At 56.8% G+C, this 18,438-nt stretch overlaps 2 protein-coding genes across 2 annotated transcripts; both read left to right on the forward strand.

Annotated features, from left to right (window-relative positions):
• The first annotated feature begins 1,766 nt into the window (after positions 1-1,766).
• On the forward strand, positions 1,767-4,217 carry HOXA10 (homeobox A10). The gene is made up of 2 exons (XM_061165464.1): positions 1,767-2,733; positions 3,938-4,217. Exons 1-2 carry the CDS (start codon positions 1,767-1,769, stop codon positions 4,210-4,212), a joined length of 1,242 nt encoding a protein of 413 aa, XP_061021447.1. The 3' UTR covers positions 4,213-4,217.
• A 5,999-nt stretch (positions 4,218-10,216) lies between these two features.
• On the forward strand, positions 10,217-13,653 carry HOXA9 (homeobox A9). The gene is made up of 2 exons (XM_061165466.1): positions 10,217-11,238; positions 12,325-13,653. The coding sequence occupies exons 1-2, from the start codon at positions 10,659-10,661 to the stop codon at positions 12,561-12,563; spliced, it is 819 nt and encodes a 272-aa protein (XP_061021449.1). The 5' UTR covers positions 10,217-10,658; the 3' UTR covers positions 12,564-13,653.
• Positions 13,654-18,438: the final 4,785 nt, after the last annotated feature.

Raw genomic sequence — 18,438 nt, forward strand, 5'->3', positions numbered from 1 at the left:
CGCTGCCGGCAGAGACAGCAACTGCGTGCTTACATCTCAGAAGCCGGCGCCGGGACTCTGCCGCTTGCTCTCCCGTACGCTCTCTCTGGGTCCTCTCAGGCTCGGCTTCCTCCTCCGACTGGGTCCATACTGGGAAGAACAAGGCCAAGTGTCTAGCAAATCACCTGGGATGCATGGGTCGTTCCCTGCCGCCGCCCGCCGAGGCCCGAGCGGTCTGCTTCCCGGGATGCCGGCGTGCAGTCGCTCGAGTCAAGCCTGCTGCAGGGGCCGGAGCTGGCGAAGTGGGCAGGCCTGGGGCATCCTGGAGAGCTCTAGCCCTAGCCCGCAGGCCCGGGACAAGGCAGCGACCTCCTGGGCTCCCTGGATCCGGCCGGAAAAGGTCGCGTTTCCTGAGACATGTATGAGGCCCACACTTGGGGGCTAGCGCCCTGGGCCGGCCGTTTCCAATTCACTAAGAGCGCGGTCCCTACGACCAGGGAAGGAGGAGGCCTGGGTGTCTGTTGAGCAAAGGGCCTGGCCTCCGAACGCGCCTATAACTGGGCCACGAGCCCAGCCAGGCCTCACAGGGAACGGATTTCCTCACCGCGGGCCTCGTTAAAATGCTCACACCACGGGAGTGAGGGCTGCCCCATCCGTGGGTTTGGAGGGGAGGGGAGAGGAGGGGAGGGGACAGAGGCAGGAGTGTGGTGACACTGGTTCTTGTCGTAGCCTCTGTGTGCAAATGCCAAGGCTAAAGGGAGAATTTGAGAATTGGGTGGCAGAGGTGTTCGTTGGCCGTCCCCCACGCAAGACCCCCTCCAGGTCTTCCCCTCTGGGTAAGCCAAAGACCCTCAAGATCAACACTTCTTTCACTTCCCCTCAAAGGCGTATGAGCTTGGAGGCTGCCAGGGTGATGTGGCTGTGGGGTGCCTGGACCTGGCTCTGGCCTTGGAGTAAGGGTGGGAAAGTCTTTCAGCCAAAGCTGTCAGTCGCCTCGACCCCCCCACTGATGCCAGCCCACCAAGGTTCACCAACAGGAGCTGCAGAGAAGGCAAGCCAGGTGAGCACACCATAGGCAAAAATCCTAACTGGATCAACCCACTGGTGGAGGAGGAGTGGAGCGGGGTTTGGGGCTGAGAGACCAGGGCATTGCATTTTGGGGGAAGTTCGGTGAGGGATGCTAGAAAGAAGTAGCGATTGCCAGCTTCCAGTCTCCTCTGGATTTCGGAAACTCTGAAGATCCTGGCGATCTTAGGACTAGGTCCCCACCTTGGGGATAGAGCTCTCGGTCTGGGGCTGAATGGGAAGAACTTGAGGCACTGACGCCCCCCCCCCCTTAGTGTTTTAAGAGTGCACCCAAGTCAGGTGGTTGATTCGAAAAATTAAAACAGGGAGCCCCCAAAGAGGGCCGGGGTGCGCACCATAAACACCCCACTTGTTAACTGCACGGGGCCCAGGGGCCCTTCAAACAGACCCCAAAGGAGGGCGCGCGCCCGGGCATGGGCGGAGCGAGCCCAGGGGCCAGGCCCCCCACCAGCCACGTTGGGGCAGCCCCCGTCGCTTCTGGCCTTTGGGTTGAGGTATCGGGTGTGCGTCTTGCGGCCCATCAATACAGATTACATATTTATATCAATCGCGGGCTCGGAGGGCGCCCTCGGAGAGCGGCCCCGCGCCTACGAAACCAAACTGGGAGTGGTCGCGCGGAAACTCTGGCTCAGGATTGGCTGCGGGCGCCCGCCGTGGTGCGGGGGGATTGCTAATCGTATTCAGCATGTTTTGCACAAGAAATGTCAGCCAGAAAGGGCTATCTGCTCCCTTCGCCAAATTATCCCACAACAATGTCATGCTCGGAGAGCCCCGCCGCGAACTCTTTTTTGGTCGACTCGCTCATCAGCTCCGGCAGAGGCGAGGCTGGCGGTGGTGGCAGCGGCGCTGGGGGCGGCGGCGGTGGCGGCTACTACGCCCACGGCGGGGTCTACCTGCCGTCCGCCGCCGACCTGCCCTATGGGCTGCAGAGCTGCGGGATCTTCCCGGCTCTGGGAGGCAAGCGCAATGAGGCGGCGTCGCCGGGCAGCGGTGGTGGCAGCGGGGGCCTGGGTCCCGGGGCGCACGGCTACGGGCCGGCGCCTATAGACCTGTGGCTGGAAGCGCCCCGGTCGTGCCGTATGGAGCAGCCCGAAGGGCCGCCGCCGCCGCAGCAGCCCCAGCCGCCGCCCCCACCGCAACCACCCCAGCCCCCGCCGCAGGCCACCTCGTGCTCTTTCGCGCAGAACATCAAAGAGGAGAGCTCCTACTGCCTCTACGACTCGGCTGACAAATGCCCCAAAGGCTCGTCCGCCGCTGCCGAGCTGGCCCCCTTCCCGAGGGGCCCGCCGCCCGACGGCTGCACCCTGGGTACCGCCAGCGGAGTGCCAGTGCCCGGCTACTTCCGCCTCTCTCAGGCCTATGGCACCGCCAAGGGCTACGGCGGCGGCGGTGGCGGCGGCGCGCCGCAGCTCGGCGCCGGCCCGTTCCCCGCTCAGCCCCCGGGGCGCGGCTTCGACCCGCCACCCGCGCTCGCCTCCGGTTCGGTGGATGCAGCCCGGAAGGAGCGAGCCCTCGATTCGCCGCCGCCCCCCACGCTGGCTTGCGGTGGCGGCGGCGGCGGGGGCTCGCAGGGCGACGAGGAGGCGCAAGCGTCGTCCTCGGCCGCGGAGGAGCTCTCCCCGGCCCCTTCCGAGAGCAGCAAAGCCTCGCCCGAGAAGGACTCCCTGGGTAAGCAGGGCGCGCTGAAGGGCTCCGCAGTCAGGCGGGTTAGCAGACAGGCAGACCCAGAGAAGGGAAGGAGCAGAGAGCCAGGAGTCCGCACAGCAGCCGGCCGGCCTTGGCCCGAGTGCAGGCAGGCTGACCTTGTGAACTTGCTTTTTTAATATTTGGGCGTGGGGACGCAGTAAAAAATTCTTGTCCCGGCTTAGCGCCCCACACCGAGACGTTCTCTGCTCTCGCCTCCCCTCACTCCGACTGGAGCCGAGGACACCAGCGAGCAACTCCCCTCTTGTGCATGCCCTTCTCCGTGCCCCGGAGCACCCAAAACCGAGTCTGGGCCCAGCCTGCGAGGCGCGGCCCACGCGAGGGGGAGGGGGAGGGAGGGAAAGTGGCTCGCCCGCAGATAGCGCGGATGTTTGTAAGGCATCCAAAATAAGCAGCCGCCAGCACCAATAAATAAGACCATTAACCGGCGAAGTTCGAGTTTACGATCCCCCTTGCTTTTTTCAAACTTGCTTGAGGGGCGGGAATCCTCGTTGCGGGGAGAAGAAAAGGCAGATCCGTCCCGGACGCCTGGGCCCTGATCTGAGAGTCAGAGAGGGGTCATTTCGCTTCTCCTGGAACTCGAAACCGCCCAGACTGCACGTCCCTGGTTCCTGGAGAGACGTGAGGGAGGGCCCTTGACCCCAATCAGTTTTTTGTGCCTTCCCTAGCTCCCAGCTCTGCCCTTCTCCCTCTCCTCAACAGGCCTTGGGTAACCACGGGGCTGGAGTGAGACACAGCCACGTTGCCCGCCCCCCTTCCAAGTGAGCACCCCTGTCCCCCCAGGCTGGGGGTTGCAGGAAATGCTTGTCTGCCTTGGGGCGAGAGGCAAAAAAAAAAAAAGCGTTAAGTTCAAGATATACAGCCTGCCCTCCCAGTCCGTTCCTTCTGCAAGCGCATGGCAGCTTTGTGCTAAAACAGGTGTCTGGGGGGGAAAAGTGGAGGAAAATGTAAGAGAGGAGGTGTAGATGGGAGGCCTGCTCGATTTTACACAAGACTTTTGGAGGAACTGCTCTCCCTGGGAAAACTAAAAGGGGCGGGAGGGGGGGCATAACTCTCTCTGGGTGACTTAGGGCATCCCTCTTACTGTAGAGACGACCCGAATTCCCCCCTGCATGCAACCCCCATGGCCTCGATCTAACCTTCCCCTCTTTATTCTTTCAAATGCCAGGCAATTCCAAAGGCGAAAACGCAGCCAACTGGCTCACTGCAAAGAGCGGCCGGAAGAAGCGCTGCCCCTACACCAAGCACCAGACGCTGGAGCTGGAGAAGGAGTTTCTGTTCAACATGTACCTTACTCGAGAGCGGCGCCTAGAGATCAGCCGCAGCGTCCACCTCACGGACAGACAAGTTAAAATCTGGTTTCAGAACCGCAGGATGAAACTGAAGAAAATGAACCGAGAAAACCGGATCCGGGAGCTCACAGCCAACTTTAATTTTTCCTGATGAAGCTCCAGGCAATGTGGTTCTTTCCGTGTCCAGAGAACCGTTCTCCTCCCTCTTGTCTTCGGCTCTGCCCAGGAACTCGCACCTGTGCCGGAGCCCCCCACTCCTCCCTCCCACACTCGCCATCTCGCTGGCCGTTACATCTGTGCAGGGCTGGTTTGTTCTGACTTTTTGTTTCTTTGTCTGTCTGCTTGGTGCTGGTTTATTTGTTGTTTTCTGGGGGAAAAAGCCATATCGTGCTAAAATTCTATAGAGAGATGCTGTCCTCAGTGTCAAGTGGTGACTGGGATGGTTTGCTGTCTCGGGGTTCCACTGCTTGAAATGGCCTCTGTCCTCTGGGTGCAGCTGGTTTCCTGCAGGGCCGGCGACCTAGCCGGAAGGCGGAGGTCCCATTGTAGGCAGCTGAGGTGTCTGGCCTGAGGTCAATGGTGCAAGGAGCCGCCACCGGGCTTGCCTGCCTGGAGTGCAGGGCTGTGTTTAATCAGGGGGCACAGGCCTCTGGGTTTCTTTTCTCTTTTTTCCTTGGCAGAGAAGGGCTTGCAGAAATGGACATGCAGGTTGGCAAAAGGGTTTGACTTTGGCTGATTGGTAAAATTGAGAAAGTCAGAAAGATTCATTTTTCCTTCCTCTGTAAGATAGCTCAGCTTTAAAAGAAGAAGAAATGACCAGGAGAAGGAAACGTCTCTTCCAGTTTGTGTAAGGTCTTGCATTGTGGGACTAAATTATTTCAGTTACTTTGAATTTCCATGTCCTTCTGGCTGTAGATAAATAATAGAATGTAGCTTTGTTTATACATGCAGATTTAGTGCATTTTTTGTCATTAAATAATTGTTACCACTGGTAACATACGACAAGCACACCACAGTTCTCCCTATTCTGCAGAGGTTCCCCCCCCCCTTTCCCCCTTTTCTTTCCAAAATTCACATAAGCCGAGGAGGGCTGGAGCAAGCGGAATAGACTAGAGAAGGGAGACATTGCTGGGTTTCCTTTATACTGTGAAGTTACATGCATAAAAGGGTCAAACCTGTAGGTGCAGAAAAAGAAAAAAACTATAAAATACAAATCTGTATAAATGTCTATTATTATGAAAAATTGCCAATCTTGTTTTATGCAAATGCATTCTATCATTATTATAAATGTTAGTTCTAGCTCTATTTACTTCTAATCTTAAATCAGAATAAATTAATATTGTAATGCTGCTGTGCGTGGAAAAAAAAGATGATGTTTATGTTCTTATAGAAGAATAAAAGCTGTGGAATGAAGCTTTTTAATTTTACCTCTTTTTTTAACTTCTTATCTTCACCTTCCACTTTATCCCGTCCACCGCTTTTACAACAGGACTAGCCCGCGCCCCCTGCAATTACTTTAGGCATCTATTTAAATATTACCTAGACGGTCGTAATTTGTCTGGGCCCTATAGCCCTGGTGCCGTAAGGTTTGTCGGCTTTTGTTCAGTTTTATGACTTGCTAGTATATCTGGATTGTGGCTGTCTTGGACCAGTGGTTTCAGTTGAGAGGGGAGCTGCATAGACAGAGGAAGCCAAACAGGATTTGTTTCGGGATCCCCCTGGGAGGTTCGCAGAGGCTGGCTATTTCGTGGGTCTCTTGGTCCTCGATGACCCCCAGACTAGGATTCCGGGGAGCTGGATGGGCCCTCAGCGGGTCACTAGCGTCCGCGGCAGCGGTTAGGTAGACCGCGGCGGGGCTGCATGGGTCCTCCCGCCCCCAGCACGGCCTCCCCCACCTGGTCTCTCTCGGCGGGGCCACGCGTTTCCTGCTCGCGGGAGGCGGGGTGGGGGGGAGCGACAGCAGGGGGGAGGGGGCGCGGGAGCGCGCGCCCCGGCTGGCTGGCTGGCGGGGAGGGAGAGAGGGGAAGAGCGAGTGGCGGGGAGCGAGCGCGGGAGGCCGAGGCCAGACAGGGAGCCGGGCTCCGAGCTATCCCTGGCGCGTGCGAATCGCCCTGGGCTGCAGCCGCTCGGCGCCGCGCCGGCTCGCTGGGCTGCAAGATTTGGGAAACAAGCGCGCACGCTGCTCGTTCCCTCCTCTCTTCTGGCTTTCTCTCCTCCTTCCATCTTCCTCTCTCCTTTACCTTCCTTCTCCCAGGTTTACCTTACCGGGGCCGGCGGCTTCTTCCTCCGCGATGCCTTAGCGGCAGCCCTGGAGGCGCTCGGCGGCAGCGGCGGGAGCAGGTTGGCGAGGGGCCAGGCGCGATCGCAGGGTTCTCACTTGGCGGCGGTGGCGGCGGCGGCAGTAACGGCGGCGCCGGCGGCGGGCGAGGCAGCTCCAAGCGGGCAGCAACAGAACTGGTCGGTGATTTAGGTAGTTTCCTGTTGTTGGGATCCACCTTTCTCTCGACAGCACGACACTGCCTTCATTACTTCAGTTGAAATCGTCTCCAGGTACCTGTGCGCGCGGAGGCCGGGCCGGGCTGGGCCGGGCGGGGCATCCAACCCCTGGTCGTGCCAGGCCTGCGGTGGCAACCTCGGCTTATCCCGCACAGGAGCCTGGACCCCGCCTCCTCAACGCTCTGCCAGGCTGCCGGCCTCACACCCCTCCCCCACTCCCCCTACCTGGCCTGGAGCAGGTACCGTCAGGTTACCTGCTCCGTCGCGGATGCCAGGGGCGTGGTAGGAATTCTGGGCCCCGGGCCATTCAAGGTCAGGGGCGTACGCCTCTGTCCTGGGCGTCTCCCACTCGGGGCCTGCGCCTGGCCGGGGACTGCCATTCTTCTGCAAGGCCGGGGCACCTCTAGCCCAATCTGGGGTACCAGTTGAGGAAAGATCGCTTTGCCAGTGGAGATTCAGCCTAAACCAGGAAGCGGACAGGGCTGACAGGGGCTGGGATACTGGCCTTGTCACTTACCCTTCTCTCTGTAAACCTCTGTCTACTCCCAAGAGTTGCCTTTGACTCTTTCTTCCCTCCCTCCTTCCTCCCTCTTTTTTTCTTGTTTACCCCTTCCTTTTTTCTTTCCTTAATTTTCTTTCACCTTCAGTCTGTGTCCAGTTTTCTTTCTGTCTCCTCCCCAACTATTCCTTTGGGAGGAACTGGGGGAAGAGATACAGGGCTTGTTTAGGGAGAGCGAGGTGTGGGGTGTCTTATTTTTCCATGCGTGTTCAAGCAGAGGTGGGAATCTGCTGAGGAAGAGCTGGAGGGGCGCGGCTGTCTAGGGCTGTGGGTCTCGGCCTGGTGTGCTGTGGCCCAGACAAGGCCTCGGTTATGATCACGACCGGATGGCGGCGGCCTGGCGTTCCTACTCCGCGGGTCCTGAACGGCAGCTTAGGCGATCTGATTGGGGGGAATTCTCGTCGTTTTTGTGTGCCCATTCCGAGGGCAAGGAGGCCTTCGCTGACTTCCATGGGGAGATGAGGCTGAGTCCTGGGCTCAGCCAGGCCCGGTGGACCGACACGCAGGGAACTGCCACAAAGCTTCCTCTGCTTTCCCTGCCTGCTGGTCCAGGCTCCGGCTTTAATCGCGATAAGGGAGCCCCGCTAGGGCAAAGATTGGCTGTTTGCTTGCCAGTAGCTTCTATCAGGGTCAGAGGATGTTAGATATGGCATCCTTGTGGGGACATTACTAGAGAAGGGAATCGTTCCAGTGCCAGTGTGTTTCAAATAATAGGGGAAAGGAAGCCTAAATTCTAGACACCGAGTCCGCATTCCAAGTTGTAGGCCACGGTTTGAAGCCAACGGGGCCATTCTTGCTACCGAGAACTGAAAACAATTTCCACCCCTGGGAATCCAACACGCCTGGAGGCCTTCAGGCTCAAGCACACCGAACAGCGCTTCCCTCCCCAACTCCAGCAGCCCAGAAACTATTCACTGCCCAGCCTGCCCTCCTGTTATCAGAAAAGCTGTCACAGGGCATTCTCCTCAACTCCTCTCTGCCATTTTCAGGACTTGAGTAGTGGATTCGTTTTGGAGGCCAAGGTTTTTGAACTCTCAGGCTAGAAAAGGCAGTTTGTAATTACACCCATTTATTGTTTCTTTATGCACACATAATCTCTTTCACCTCCAAAATAAAAGCAAACACAAAAGCCTGAATATTCTCTCCCCAAACCTGTGAGCTAAATAGGGATAATATTTAGTTTTGTGATTTCCCCCTTTTCCTGACACCAGTAAGGACTGCTTAATTCTCAACGCGGGATAATTATTTAGAAGCCATTCTATTGGGAAAGTCTAAGGTTATTTAAAACAACATAGCCTGTTTTATTTTAAACATTACTAACAATAATTGGTGTCTTCTCTGGTTACCAAAAAAAAAAAAAAAGGAAAAGGCAACCAGGCGTGTCCAGCCTGTTTGTAGACAATTACAATTAGGGGTGAAGGTTTCCTCCAGAGTTAATTTTTCTTAATGAAAATCTAAGGGGTCGATATTTAGGACACCCTGGGCTGCAGTGGGGGGTGGGGATACGGGCGGAGGAATTTACAAGGAAAGGAAAATATTAGGGAGGAGGGGGCTGAGGCGGCCAGGATCGGCCACGTCGGAGTTCATTGTGTCGGCCACTTCCCTCTTCCGGCGCGGGCAGAGGAAGGGGCACCCGGTGGCTCTCTGCGCGGCTCCGCAGCCTCATTCTCCGGGAGAGCCTGGCATTTGCGGGTTCCCGCCTGGGACAGGGATGTATCAGGATTTGGGGGGGGGGATTACTGGAACTGTTGGGGAGGATGAAGGAAAAACAGAAGATGGAAGAGATCGATGCCGCTCGCCCGCCCTCGCCGCCAGGGAAGAGGGCTAATGAGAAACACACTTTTGCAGGCACAGTGTTCACACGTGAATTTAATTACCCCTTTTTAGGAGTCGCCTCTTTCTGTTCGGATTGGGGGTAGGTTTTGTTTTGTTTTTGTTTTTTCTCAATTAACATACAGGCTGAGGCCTTTTAATTTACCTCTGAAAGACTCTAAGGAGTAAGAAATACCTTCCTCAATTTGGCCAAGCTGAGAAATAGGATTAAAAGTCAATGTCCTGTGCCCCTCCCTGTTTTAATTTCTAGCCCTGGACTTGATCTGCAGCCCGGAGTTTGGGGCCTTGTAACTGCAGAGCCGTGGGTCGGGTGGGTAACCTAGGCGGGTCCAGGATAGTGGTCAGAAAGGAAGGAGCCCAGAAGAACTCACACAGGGGGCCCAGAGGCTAACCGCTCCGGTGCCGGCTTCCCAGCTATTAGAGTCAAAGGGTCTCTTAGGCGGAGCTGCTTTTTCGCCAGAGAACTCGCCTTTCATTGATCCTGCCTCGTGTTTTTTCGCAGCTCGGGTTCAGGGAATGACCCTGATAGAAGCTACGAGGCTTGCAGAGCTCAGCGTTAGGGCCTCCAAGGTCGGAACACACGGCTGGGACGCCTGTTGGGTCTGCCGGGGCTGTGGATAGTGATGCCGGCGGACCGCGAGCGGGGCGCGGTGGTCGTGCGTATACGCGGGGATGGAGCCGAGCGCGGGGCGCAATCAGGTCCTCAAATCCATCGCCCCAGGGAGGACTGGCCGCTGTCTCCCTGGCCGTTCCTCGGTGGGGCCCTCGCTGGAGGCTCAGCGGCGATTTTGGGAGCTGCCCGGGCGCCCTGCGCTCCAGTTGGGCAGATGCCGGGGGCGTTCACAACTGATGCTGCCTTCTCGGTGGCCTGTCCCTGTCCAGCGCGCTCCGGCAGAGGTGGTGGTGGCTCAGTCTGGGACGGATACTGCGTTGAATTTGACTTTTCTCGACCAGCCCCGGGTAAACTCGCATCTCTAGGGACCGCAAGGATTATTTACAGGGAGCTCGCCAACCAAACACAACAGTCTAATTTAACCTTTCCAAGTCCTCGTAAATTTTTACAGCTGGGAGTCACGAGGAGGCAAACGAATCTGTTGGTCGTTCCCAATTTCCCACCAGCCTGTGTGGCTTCTGAAACAATAACTCCTTATGAAATATCATAAATATAGATTTAAATACAGTAGAGCGAGAATGCGATTTGGCTGCCTTTTTATGGCTTCAATTATTGTCTAATTTTATGTGAGGGGCTCTGCTGGCCGCACTCGCGCGCGGGACCCGCGTCTTGCTGATGGCGTGATTAATTGTGATATAAAATAGTCCGCTTAAGAAGTGTGTGTCTGGTGGTGGCGGTGGGAGGGGAGGGAGTACAGAGGCAAGGCCAGATCTGATCTTTTAATCTTCGTTGGCCACAATTAAAACAAACCCGATCGCGGAGCGCCGCGATCCCTTTGCATAAAAACATATGGCTTTTGCTATAAAAATTATGACTGCAAAACACCGGGCCATTAATAGCGTGCGGAGTGATTTACGCGTTATTGTTCTGCCGGACGGGCACGTGACGCGCGCGGCCAATGGGGGCGCGGGCGCCGGCAACTTATTAGGTGACTGTACTCCCCCCCCCCCACTGGTGCCACCAAGTTGTTACATGAAATCTGCAGTTTCATAATTTCCGCGGGTCAGGCCGGGCCGGCCGGGCGCGGGGCACGGCGATGGCCACCACTGGGGCCCTTGGCAACTACTACGTGGACTCATTCCTGCTGGGCGCCGATGCCGCGGATGAGCTGGGCGCGGGCCGCTACGCGCCGGGAGCCTTGGGCCAGCCCCCCAGGCAGGCCGCGGCGCTGGCCGAGCACCCCGACTTCAGCCCTTGCAGCTTCCAGTCCAAGGCGGCGGTGTTTGGCGCCTCGTGGAACCCGGTGCACGCGGCGGGCGCCAACGCGGTGCCCGCGGCCGTGTATCACCACCATCACCACCACCCCTACGTGCACCCCCAGGCGCCCGTGGCGGCGGCGGCGCCGGACGGCAGGTACATGCGCTCCTGGCTGGAGCCCACGCCCGGCGCGCTCTCCTTCGCGGGCTTGCCCTCCAGCCGGCCTTATGGCATTAAACCTGAACCGCTGTCGGCCAGAAGGGGTGACTGTCCCACGCTTGACACGCACACTTTGTCCCTGACTGACTATGCTTGTGGTTCTCCTCCAGTTGATAGAGAAAAACAGCCCAGCGAAGGCGCCTTCTCCGAAAACAATCCTGAGAATGAGAGCGGCGGAGACAAGCCCCCCATCGATCCCAGTAAGTGTCTCCTCCTTCCAGGCCGGCCACCGCCTCCACGCCGGCCACCCGGATCTGCCGGCCCTCCAGCTTTCTCCGGAGCCTGCCTTCGCCTTCGCTGGGAGCCTCCTGAGCAAAGGCCGGGAGCCAGAAGTTGCTGTTTGGGAAGCCTCCTCGGATGGGGCCCCCCAAGTCCAGAAAGCAGTGACTAGCCGGCCCGCCGGGCTTCGGGGGAGGGGAGGCGGCGGCTGCCTGGAGAGGGGGCGGGGCAGGCGCTGCGGGACGACCCGAGACCTGGTGACCCTCTCCTTGGCTTGCCCGGGACCAAGCCAGAGATACTCTGGGCGAGATTCTTCGAAAGCGACGCGCCAGAGAAAGCCTTTTGTGCGGCTAGATTGTCCGGGAGCGGCGGTAGCAACTGCAGCCCGGGCAGCCTGACCCGGGACGCTGGGGAAGACGGCCGATTCTCTCCACTTCTTGCTTCAGCCAGTGGCGGCGTAAACCCTGCCCACGATGCGGCTGCAGGCGACCGGGACGCGAGGGTCCCCGTGCTAGATTATTCAAATAAACTGGAGAAGTGATCAACGGCCTTGGGGTGCCTAGGGGCGCCATACCGGCCTGGCCAGCTCCCACGGCCTTCCCGGGAGGTCAAAATAAGGAATGGGGAGAGTAGATGGAAAGGTGGGAAGGAAAGAGAGTCAGTGAGAGGGAGAATAGAATATTAAGCTTGCTAAGGAACACAGGGCAGCGTGGTTTCCTCCTGTGTGGCAAGAAAGAGATCTGTTTGCAAATTTCACTTCTTACACGACGTGTGGAGAGTGGGAGGAAGCAGAGGAGGGGAAAGGAAGACAGAGGAGGAGAAAGGACGGTCTGGGGTGGGGGTGGGGGTGGGGAGCCGAGGTTTTCCGGCGTGCAATTGTAAGTGACCGTCCCTGCGTCTGTCTGCCAGGGTTCCATTGTATCCGAGGCTCGGCTGCCTTCCCTAACCAGTTCAGCAGCGCCCTGCACTTTGGCTGAAGACCCCAGGAGTTTTCCTAGCCCCCAGCGGAAGGGGGTGGGTGTGCTTATTCGATTCCTAAATCCCCCCTCTCTGTCCCCCACCCGCAGGTAACCCGGCTGCCAACTGGCTCCATGCTCGCTCCACGCGGAAGAAACGCTGCCCCTATACAAAACACCAAACGCTGGAACTGGAGAAGGAATTTCTGTTCAACATGTACCTCACCCGGGACCGCAGGTACGAGGTGGCCCGACTGCTCAACCTTACGGAGAGGCAGGTCAAGATCTGGTTCCAGAACCGCAGGATGAAAATGAAGAAAATCAACAAGGACCGAGCAAAAGACGAGTGATGCGACTCGAGTTCATTTAGAAAAGAGAGAGTGAGCTAGAGAGAAAGAATTGCCCGTCCCCTTCTCCTACCCCCACCCCACCCCAGCCTACCCCAGCCTCCACCACCCCACACAAGGCTGTTGGAAACTCCAGGCCTCATGTCCTAGGCAAACCCTGTTCAGGCTGGTTCCTTGGCCTGCCACTTTGATGGAGGAGGTATTGTAAGCTTTCCATTTTCTATAAGATTTAAAAAAAAAAAAAAAAAGGTGGGGGCATTAGCGTTGAGGGCTCTATGTGCTAGCTTGTATATATTAAAAAAAAAAAATCTACCTGTTCCTGACTTCAAACAAACAAAAAAACTACCTTTTTATAATGCACACCTATTGACGGCGGGCTGTATAGTTTTTAGACTGTGTGTAGTTAATTTAATTTGCTCTTTGTGCGGCAGAGTGATCTGCCCAGATACTTGAATACTGTGTTTTATTGTGGTAATTATGTTTTGTGACTCAAACTTCTGTGATGGGTGACGCACCCGTTGTGATTGTGAAAGCTAGAATTCGATTTGAACTCAGGTTGTTTATGAGGGGAGAAAGCAGTTGCATAGAGTATAGCTCTGTAGTGGAATATGTCTTCTGTGTAACTAGGCTGTTAACCTTTGATTGTAAACTAGCTGTAAGGATTTCCCAGTGACATAAAATTTTAAAACAAGAAAGAAAGCATTCTCCGGGACGCATAGATTCATGGTTTTCTCCATTTTTGAAATGCGGACATTTTAGTTTCTACACACTCTCTAGACTGGTCTTGTCCATTGTATATATACAATCCACATATTAAAGAAAAAGTAAACAAGCTTGAATATTGTTTTTGCACCAAACAGTGAGGAAATTTGGAGCTATACGTATGTGCAGATGGTTACTACCTATGGTTTACGTTTAATTTTAATTGGGGGAAAAATGAATGCTTATTGTAATGGAGTTAATTTTATTGATAATAAATTATACACTATGAAACCGCCATTGGGCTACTGTAGATTTGTATCCTTAATGAATCTGGGGTTTCCATCAAGCTGAACGCACACTGTATATTTTGCAATAGTTACCTCAAGGCCTACTGACCAAATCGTTGTGTTGAAATGATATTTAACTTTTTGCCAATAAAATATATTGATTCTTTTCTAATTTCTGCGGGTCAGCTCTTTGCACCTTCTTCTCCGGGGCAGGGGAGCCTGGGTAGGCTGGGGGTGGCAGAGCGGCTGAAATGCGGGAGGACGGAGCTCAGTTGTGTCTCTGACTTGGGAGCGTGAACCTGCAGCAGCCAGACCCAGGCGGCCCTCCGCTCTGCCTCCCTCGCCGGCTGCCTGGCGACTGCAGGCAGCGAGCAGAGGAAGGGTGGACAACAAGGGGCGGAAAGGCCCTGCTCCCGGCTTTGTGTCCGGTTGCGGGACTGCGGGGAGGCTTCAGAGAAGTTGCCCGGGCTGGGATGTCGCTTACGGCTGTCCAGTGGCTGGGAATGGCCATTCTTTCGTCTTGGCGCCCCAAGAATTCCCCAAACCCGGGTCCACCGCGACTGGAGGGGGGCCTGGATCTTCCCAAGCAGGGTGGGTAGGGGGAGCTGGGAGGGCGGTGGCAGGACCGAGAGCTGCCTCCTAAGGCCTCTACCAGGAGGGAATCTGGAGCCCGGCCGCCCCAACGTGGCCGCGGGCACGGACAGTTGGCGGCTCCCAGGGGACTGGATTTTGCCCGCGCCCCCGCACCCCGCCCCCCGCATCCTGCCGGGCGGGCCCGCCCCGCACACCTCTCCCAAGCACAAGTCCTGACAGAGGCAGAGCCGAGGCAACTGAGCAGCCCCAAGCGCCATAAAAGAAAATGAGGGCTGTTACCGTTTATGGGGTGTAAAGGGCTGCGGGGGGAACGGCCACAACTTCGGAGGCCCGAGCGCCTTCTAGATGTGGCGGAGGGTTCAGCCTCCTACCCCACTTTTCTTTTCTCGCCTCCCCGCCCTCCGCCCTCCGTCCTCCGTCCTCGGCCCTCGATTTTTGCAGAGTTATCTGTGTTTGGGCGCGGAAAAGGGGAATGGGGACAACGGAGGATAGGGCGTCCGCTCACCCCCACCCCCACCCTGCCGCCAGGTTGGGACGCCCTCTGTTGTTGCAGACAGAGGAAACTTCAAAGAATGGGCAGTGAGGGTGTGCCATAAAGGCCGGGTCTGCGAACTGTCTGGAATTCGGCCCTTAATGGGTTTACAACTGTCCAGCCCCAATTAAGATTTTCCACCAAAGCCCTTTCATTTCTTGGCTCTGTCTGCCGCCGATAAAGCGGCTGCGGAAACAGCTCTCTTTTTTATGGGCACTGCCCTCTCGGTAGCGTAGATTCCGGGCTCTGTGCAGAACCCCCGGGGATGGGCCCTTGCCCGGCGTGGAGAGTGGTACCCCCGACCCACGGCGGCTGCTGACGAAGTTCAGGCCGGGCGGCTGGGCTGCAGTGTCAAGGCGAGGCCAGCAGATGGCAGTATGGCTCCACGCAAGAGGCACCCGCGCCGCCATCTCCCGCCGCCGCGACCCGGGGAAGTTCCTAAAATGTCGACTTGATGCAAGCTCTTCTGGAATGGGAGCCCCAGATTTGAGCGAACGGCGGTCGTATATTTTCGGTGCCGCTCACGCCTGGCCAGAAGCCTCGCTGGGAGACAAAAAAAAGCAAGCGACTGGGTCTCGCCTGACCTGCACAGTTCGCGCCCGCGTCTCTCCCCATCCTGGGCGGGGGCCTAGCACTGCGGTGCTGCCGCTGTCCCGAGGCTGCGGGGCGGTAGCTCCAGTCGCGGGGACCGATCTAGGGTGACTGTGCCCACCCTGGGGTCAGGCCTCGGGGCCTCACGACACTCGGAGAACGCGACCGACCGGCGGACAGACACCAGGACTAAGGCCTACAGCCCGTGGACCTGGTGACCCTCCAGAGGGCGCGCAGAGGGCATACACAGTGGCCGAGGGTCCTGTGGCGACCCGAGAGACCCCCGAAGGCTGCGTCCCGGTGCAGGGAGAGTCAGCACTCAGAGGCGAGCCGGGACCCCGGGACTCGGCCGCCTTAAAAACGTCACGGGACAATCAGGCGGCTGAGAATTGGGCATAAAGGCGTATCTTGGTAACTGTCTAGTGTGGGTCTGGAAGGATAGGGAATCCCGGAACCGGGACGAGGAACTGCTTTGGTTATTCTAAAATACATGATATTTAATTCTGTTTACATCCCAGCTCCAGGACAAGAGTTGACGTGGTGAAAGCCGCCCTTGCTTTCTCTCGCCTGCGAATTTCCTGGGTAGTGGAGGCATCAAGGCTACTCTGGCGTCCGTCCCCTGCTTCAGAGGCGAGGACGGGGAGGGAGGGAACCCCAAGCCCATTCGAGCCTACCCTCTACCCTGGGCGGGGGTATACGCCTCAGACCCTTCCAGGAGGAGGCCCGGGTGCGTTCCCGCGTTTGCGAGGATCAGCCCCGGGTACAGAATGGTTTCAGGAGGAAAATGCAAAAGCAAACAGGGAACCCCGCCGAAGCAGTCCTGAGCCCTTGTGAACACGCCACGCGGTGCGTTTATTTGGGTTGTAATAATCTCCGCCAAGCCCACAAAATGTTTACAACCTGCTTCTCGGCGCTGTACACGCTGTAAAACCCGGGACTGCGTTTTTTTGGCTGACATCTCTCCTGGGCGTCACTATCCGTGTGTCTCTCTCCCCTCCTTTTTCTGTTTATATACACACGTTGGTATTACAGACACACGCCTTCATTATATTTCCTTACTTAATACATAAAATTTCACAGCCTTTGGTGAAAGGGGTTTTATAGCTTCCCCAAGAGTCACCCGTGGCCATGTCTCCAAGCCGCAGATACAAAGCTCGATTTATGTAACTTTAAATAAACGGCGAAGGAGCAGATCGGTGGTTACCGGTCACGGAGGCCCCAGGTAGGTGCAAGCCGGTCGGGAACTCAGAGGCCTCGTGGACTACCCCGGGCAAGGCCTCTCTTGCCCTTGGCCGGCGGGTGTCCGGGAGGCGCGCAGACGGGACCCCGCGGCAGCCGGAGCGCCTCTGCACTCCGATGAGTCGGTGTCCGAGTCGCGATGGAAGACTGCGCATTGGGTGCATAAGAGGCGCGCAACCTGAGCGCGGGTTGCGTGTGGCAACGTTTATAGAAGCAAATCTTCTCCCGCCCGACTCCTGGCAGGCTCCATTCACCGCCCCAGAGCTGGGTTTACCTTCTTAGCTGGATTTCAATATTGAGGACCGTTTGGTAAAGAGAAGCAGGGGAAACACTTTGCTAGGTAGGTAGGACCCCAGCTCCAGGAGGGCCCTAGGAAAATGTCTTTATCTAAAGACGACTCGGCTGATAAGAAACCCGCCTTCTCGTGGCCTGCTTCAGATTGAGCGTCAACGAGTATTTGTGTGAATATATTATCACATTTAATCCAGCGCATGTGTGTCTGTCCGGCCAAATAAATAGAAAGCCGGAGGCTTGCGAACACGCATTTAAAGAGGCCATATTGAAAGCCTGGTCTTGTCTGGCTTTTCCGTTTTAAAACCCCGCTGCAGAAGGCAAGAGAGGAGAGAGAAGCTCAGAAACGAAAGCGAGGTTTCAGCACCCGTGGGGCTCAGCCGGGTTGGCTGACTTGGGCCCAGAAAGACTGAGGCCTTGCTGGCAGTATCTGGATCCTCTTTGGCCCAGGAGGAGAATCAGTGCATTCTGCCAGGATGGCTTGGACCTGCTCCCGACAAAACTCGGGCAGGGATGAGCCTGTGGCACGGGCTCCCAGACCTCTTGGCTGGGAACGGGCCCTTTCCTGCACTCCCAGAAATCGCTCCCCCTCGGTCTGTCGGGTCGCCTCACTAGGGCAGGTTCTACTACAAACGCCATAGTTGTCGGCTGCTCCAGCCCCCGGAGTCTAGACAGACGGCGGCGGCAGGGCCGGTCTTTCTCTTTGCATCTTGCTCTGTGTCACCCGAGGAACAATTTATTGGTCTAAAGCTGTCTAATTCCGCTTCTTTGATCTCCTAGCCTTCTTGTTTGTTTGGTCTTTCTTTAATTTTCTTAGGTTTTTATTTCCTACTGGAAAGTAATGCTATTTGGAATATTTGTTTTTTTTTCATTCCTACCAGTCTTACGCCCTCCATTCCCCACCGGGGACACGCTGTCACCCTGGTCCTCCATAAAGGGCATCCCTGGATATTGGTGCACCATGGCCCCTGCGCCCCCAGGGAAAACCACCAGGCACCCACCTGCTCAGACAGCCCCCACTTCCCCACCTATGCCTCAGGCAGTCCACTAGGCCAGAGCTGGGACTCCATTTTCATCCAAGCGTGAACCCTCCTGTCACCTTTTGTGCTTCTGGGACCCCCCGAGAGCGTGCGGTGAACGGGGACAGCCCGAACCCTCTGAAAGTGATGGGAAGTGCTTTGTACACAAGGAATCAAACTCTATAACTCAGAGGAGAATTTCCGGGGCAATTCCATTGTGAGGTCGGGTTTATGGTGTGCAATCGAGCTGAGCAGTAAAAGGCGTACTAACCCCGCCGCTGGGCTTCCATCGCAGTCTGGGCAGTTTATGAGGCATTTAGGGGAAGGGTCGCCCCACCACCCTCTGGGGTGCTCCAACCCTGCGCCGGAGATTGGAGGCTTGGGAAAGTAAGGTCCTAGAGTGGGGGCCCTGCGTGGAAGTGAGTGAGACTACTTTGTGCTCCAGTCTTGGAAAAGTAAAGCCAGTCCTTGGAAAGGTGAAGCTGCCAGAGCTGCCTTTTGGAAAAGGTCTGAAGGGGGGGGGTCTCCCCTTTTGTTTGGGGGTCTCCAAAAGAAATGGAGGAACATAGGGGTTGTAGTCCCCAGGCCCCTGGGGCCTCTCTCCTCTCCAAATTGGCTCTAAA

Source organism: Dama dama, chromosome 18 (genome assembly GCF_033118175.1).
Source record: "Dama dama isolate Ldn47 chromosome 18, ASM3311817v1, whole genome shotgun sequence".
In the NCBI taxonomy this organism is placed as follows: Eukaryota; Metazoa; Chordata; class Mammalia; order Artiodactyla; family Cervidae; genus Dama; species Dama dama.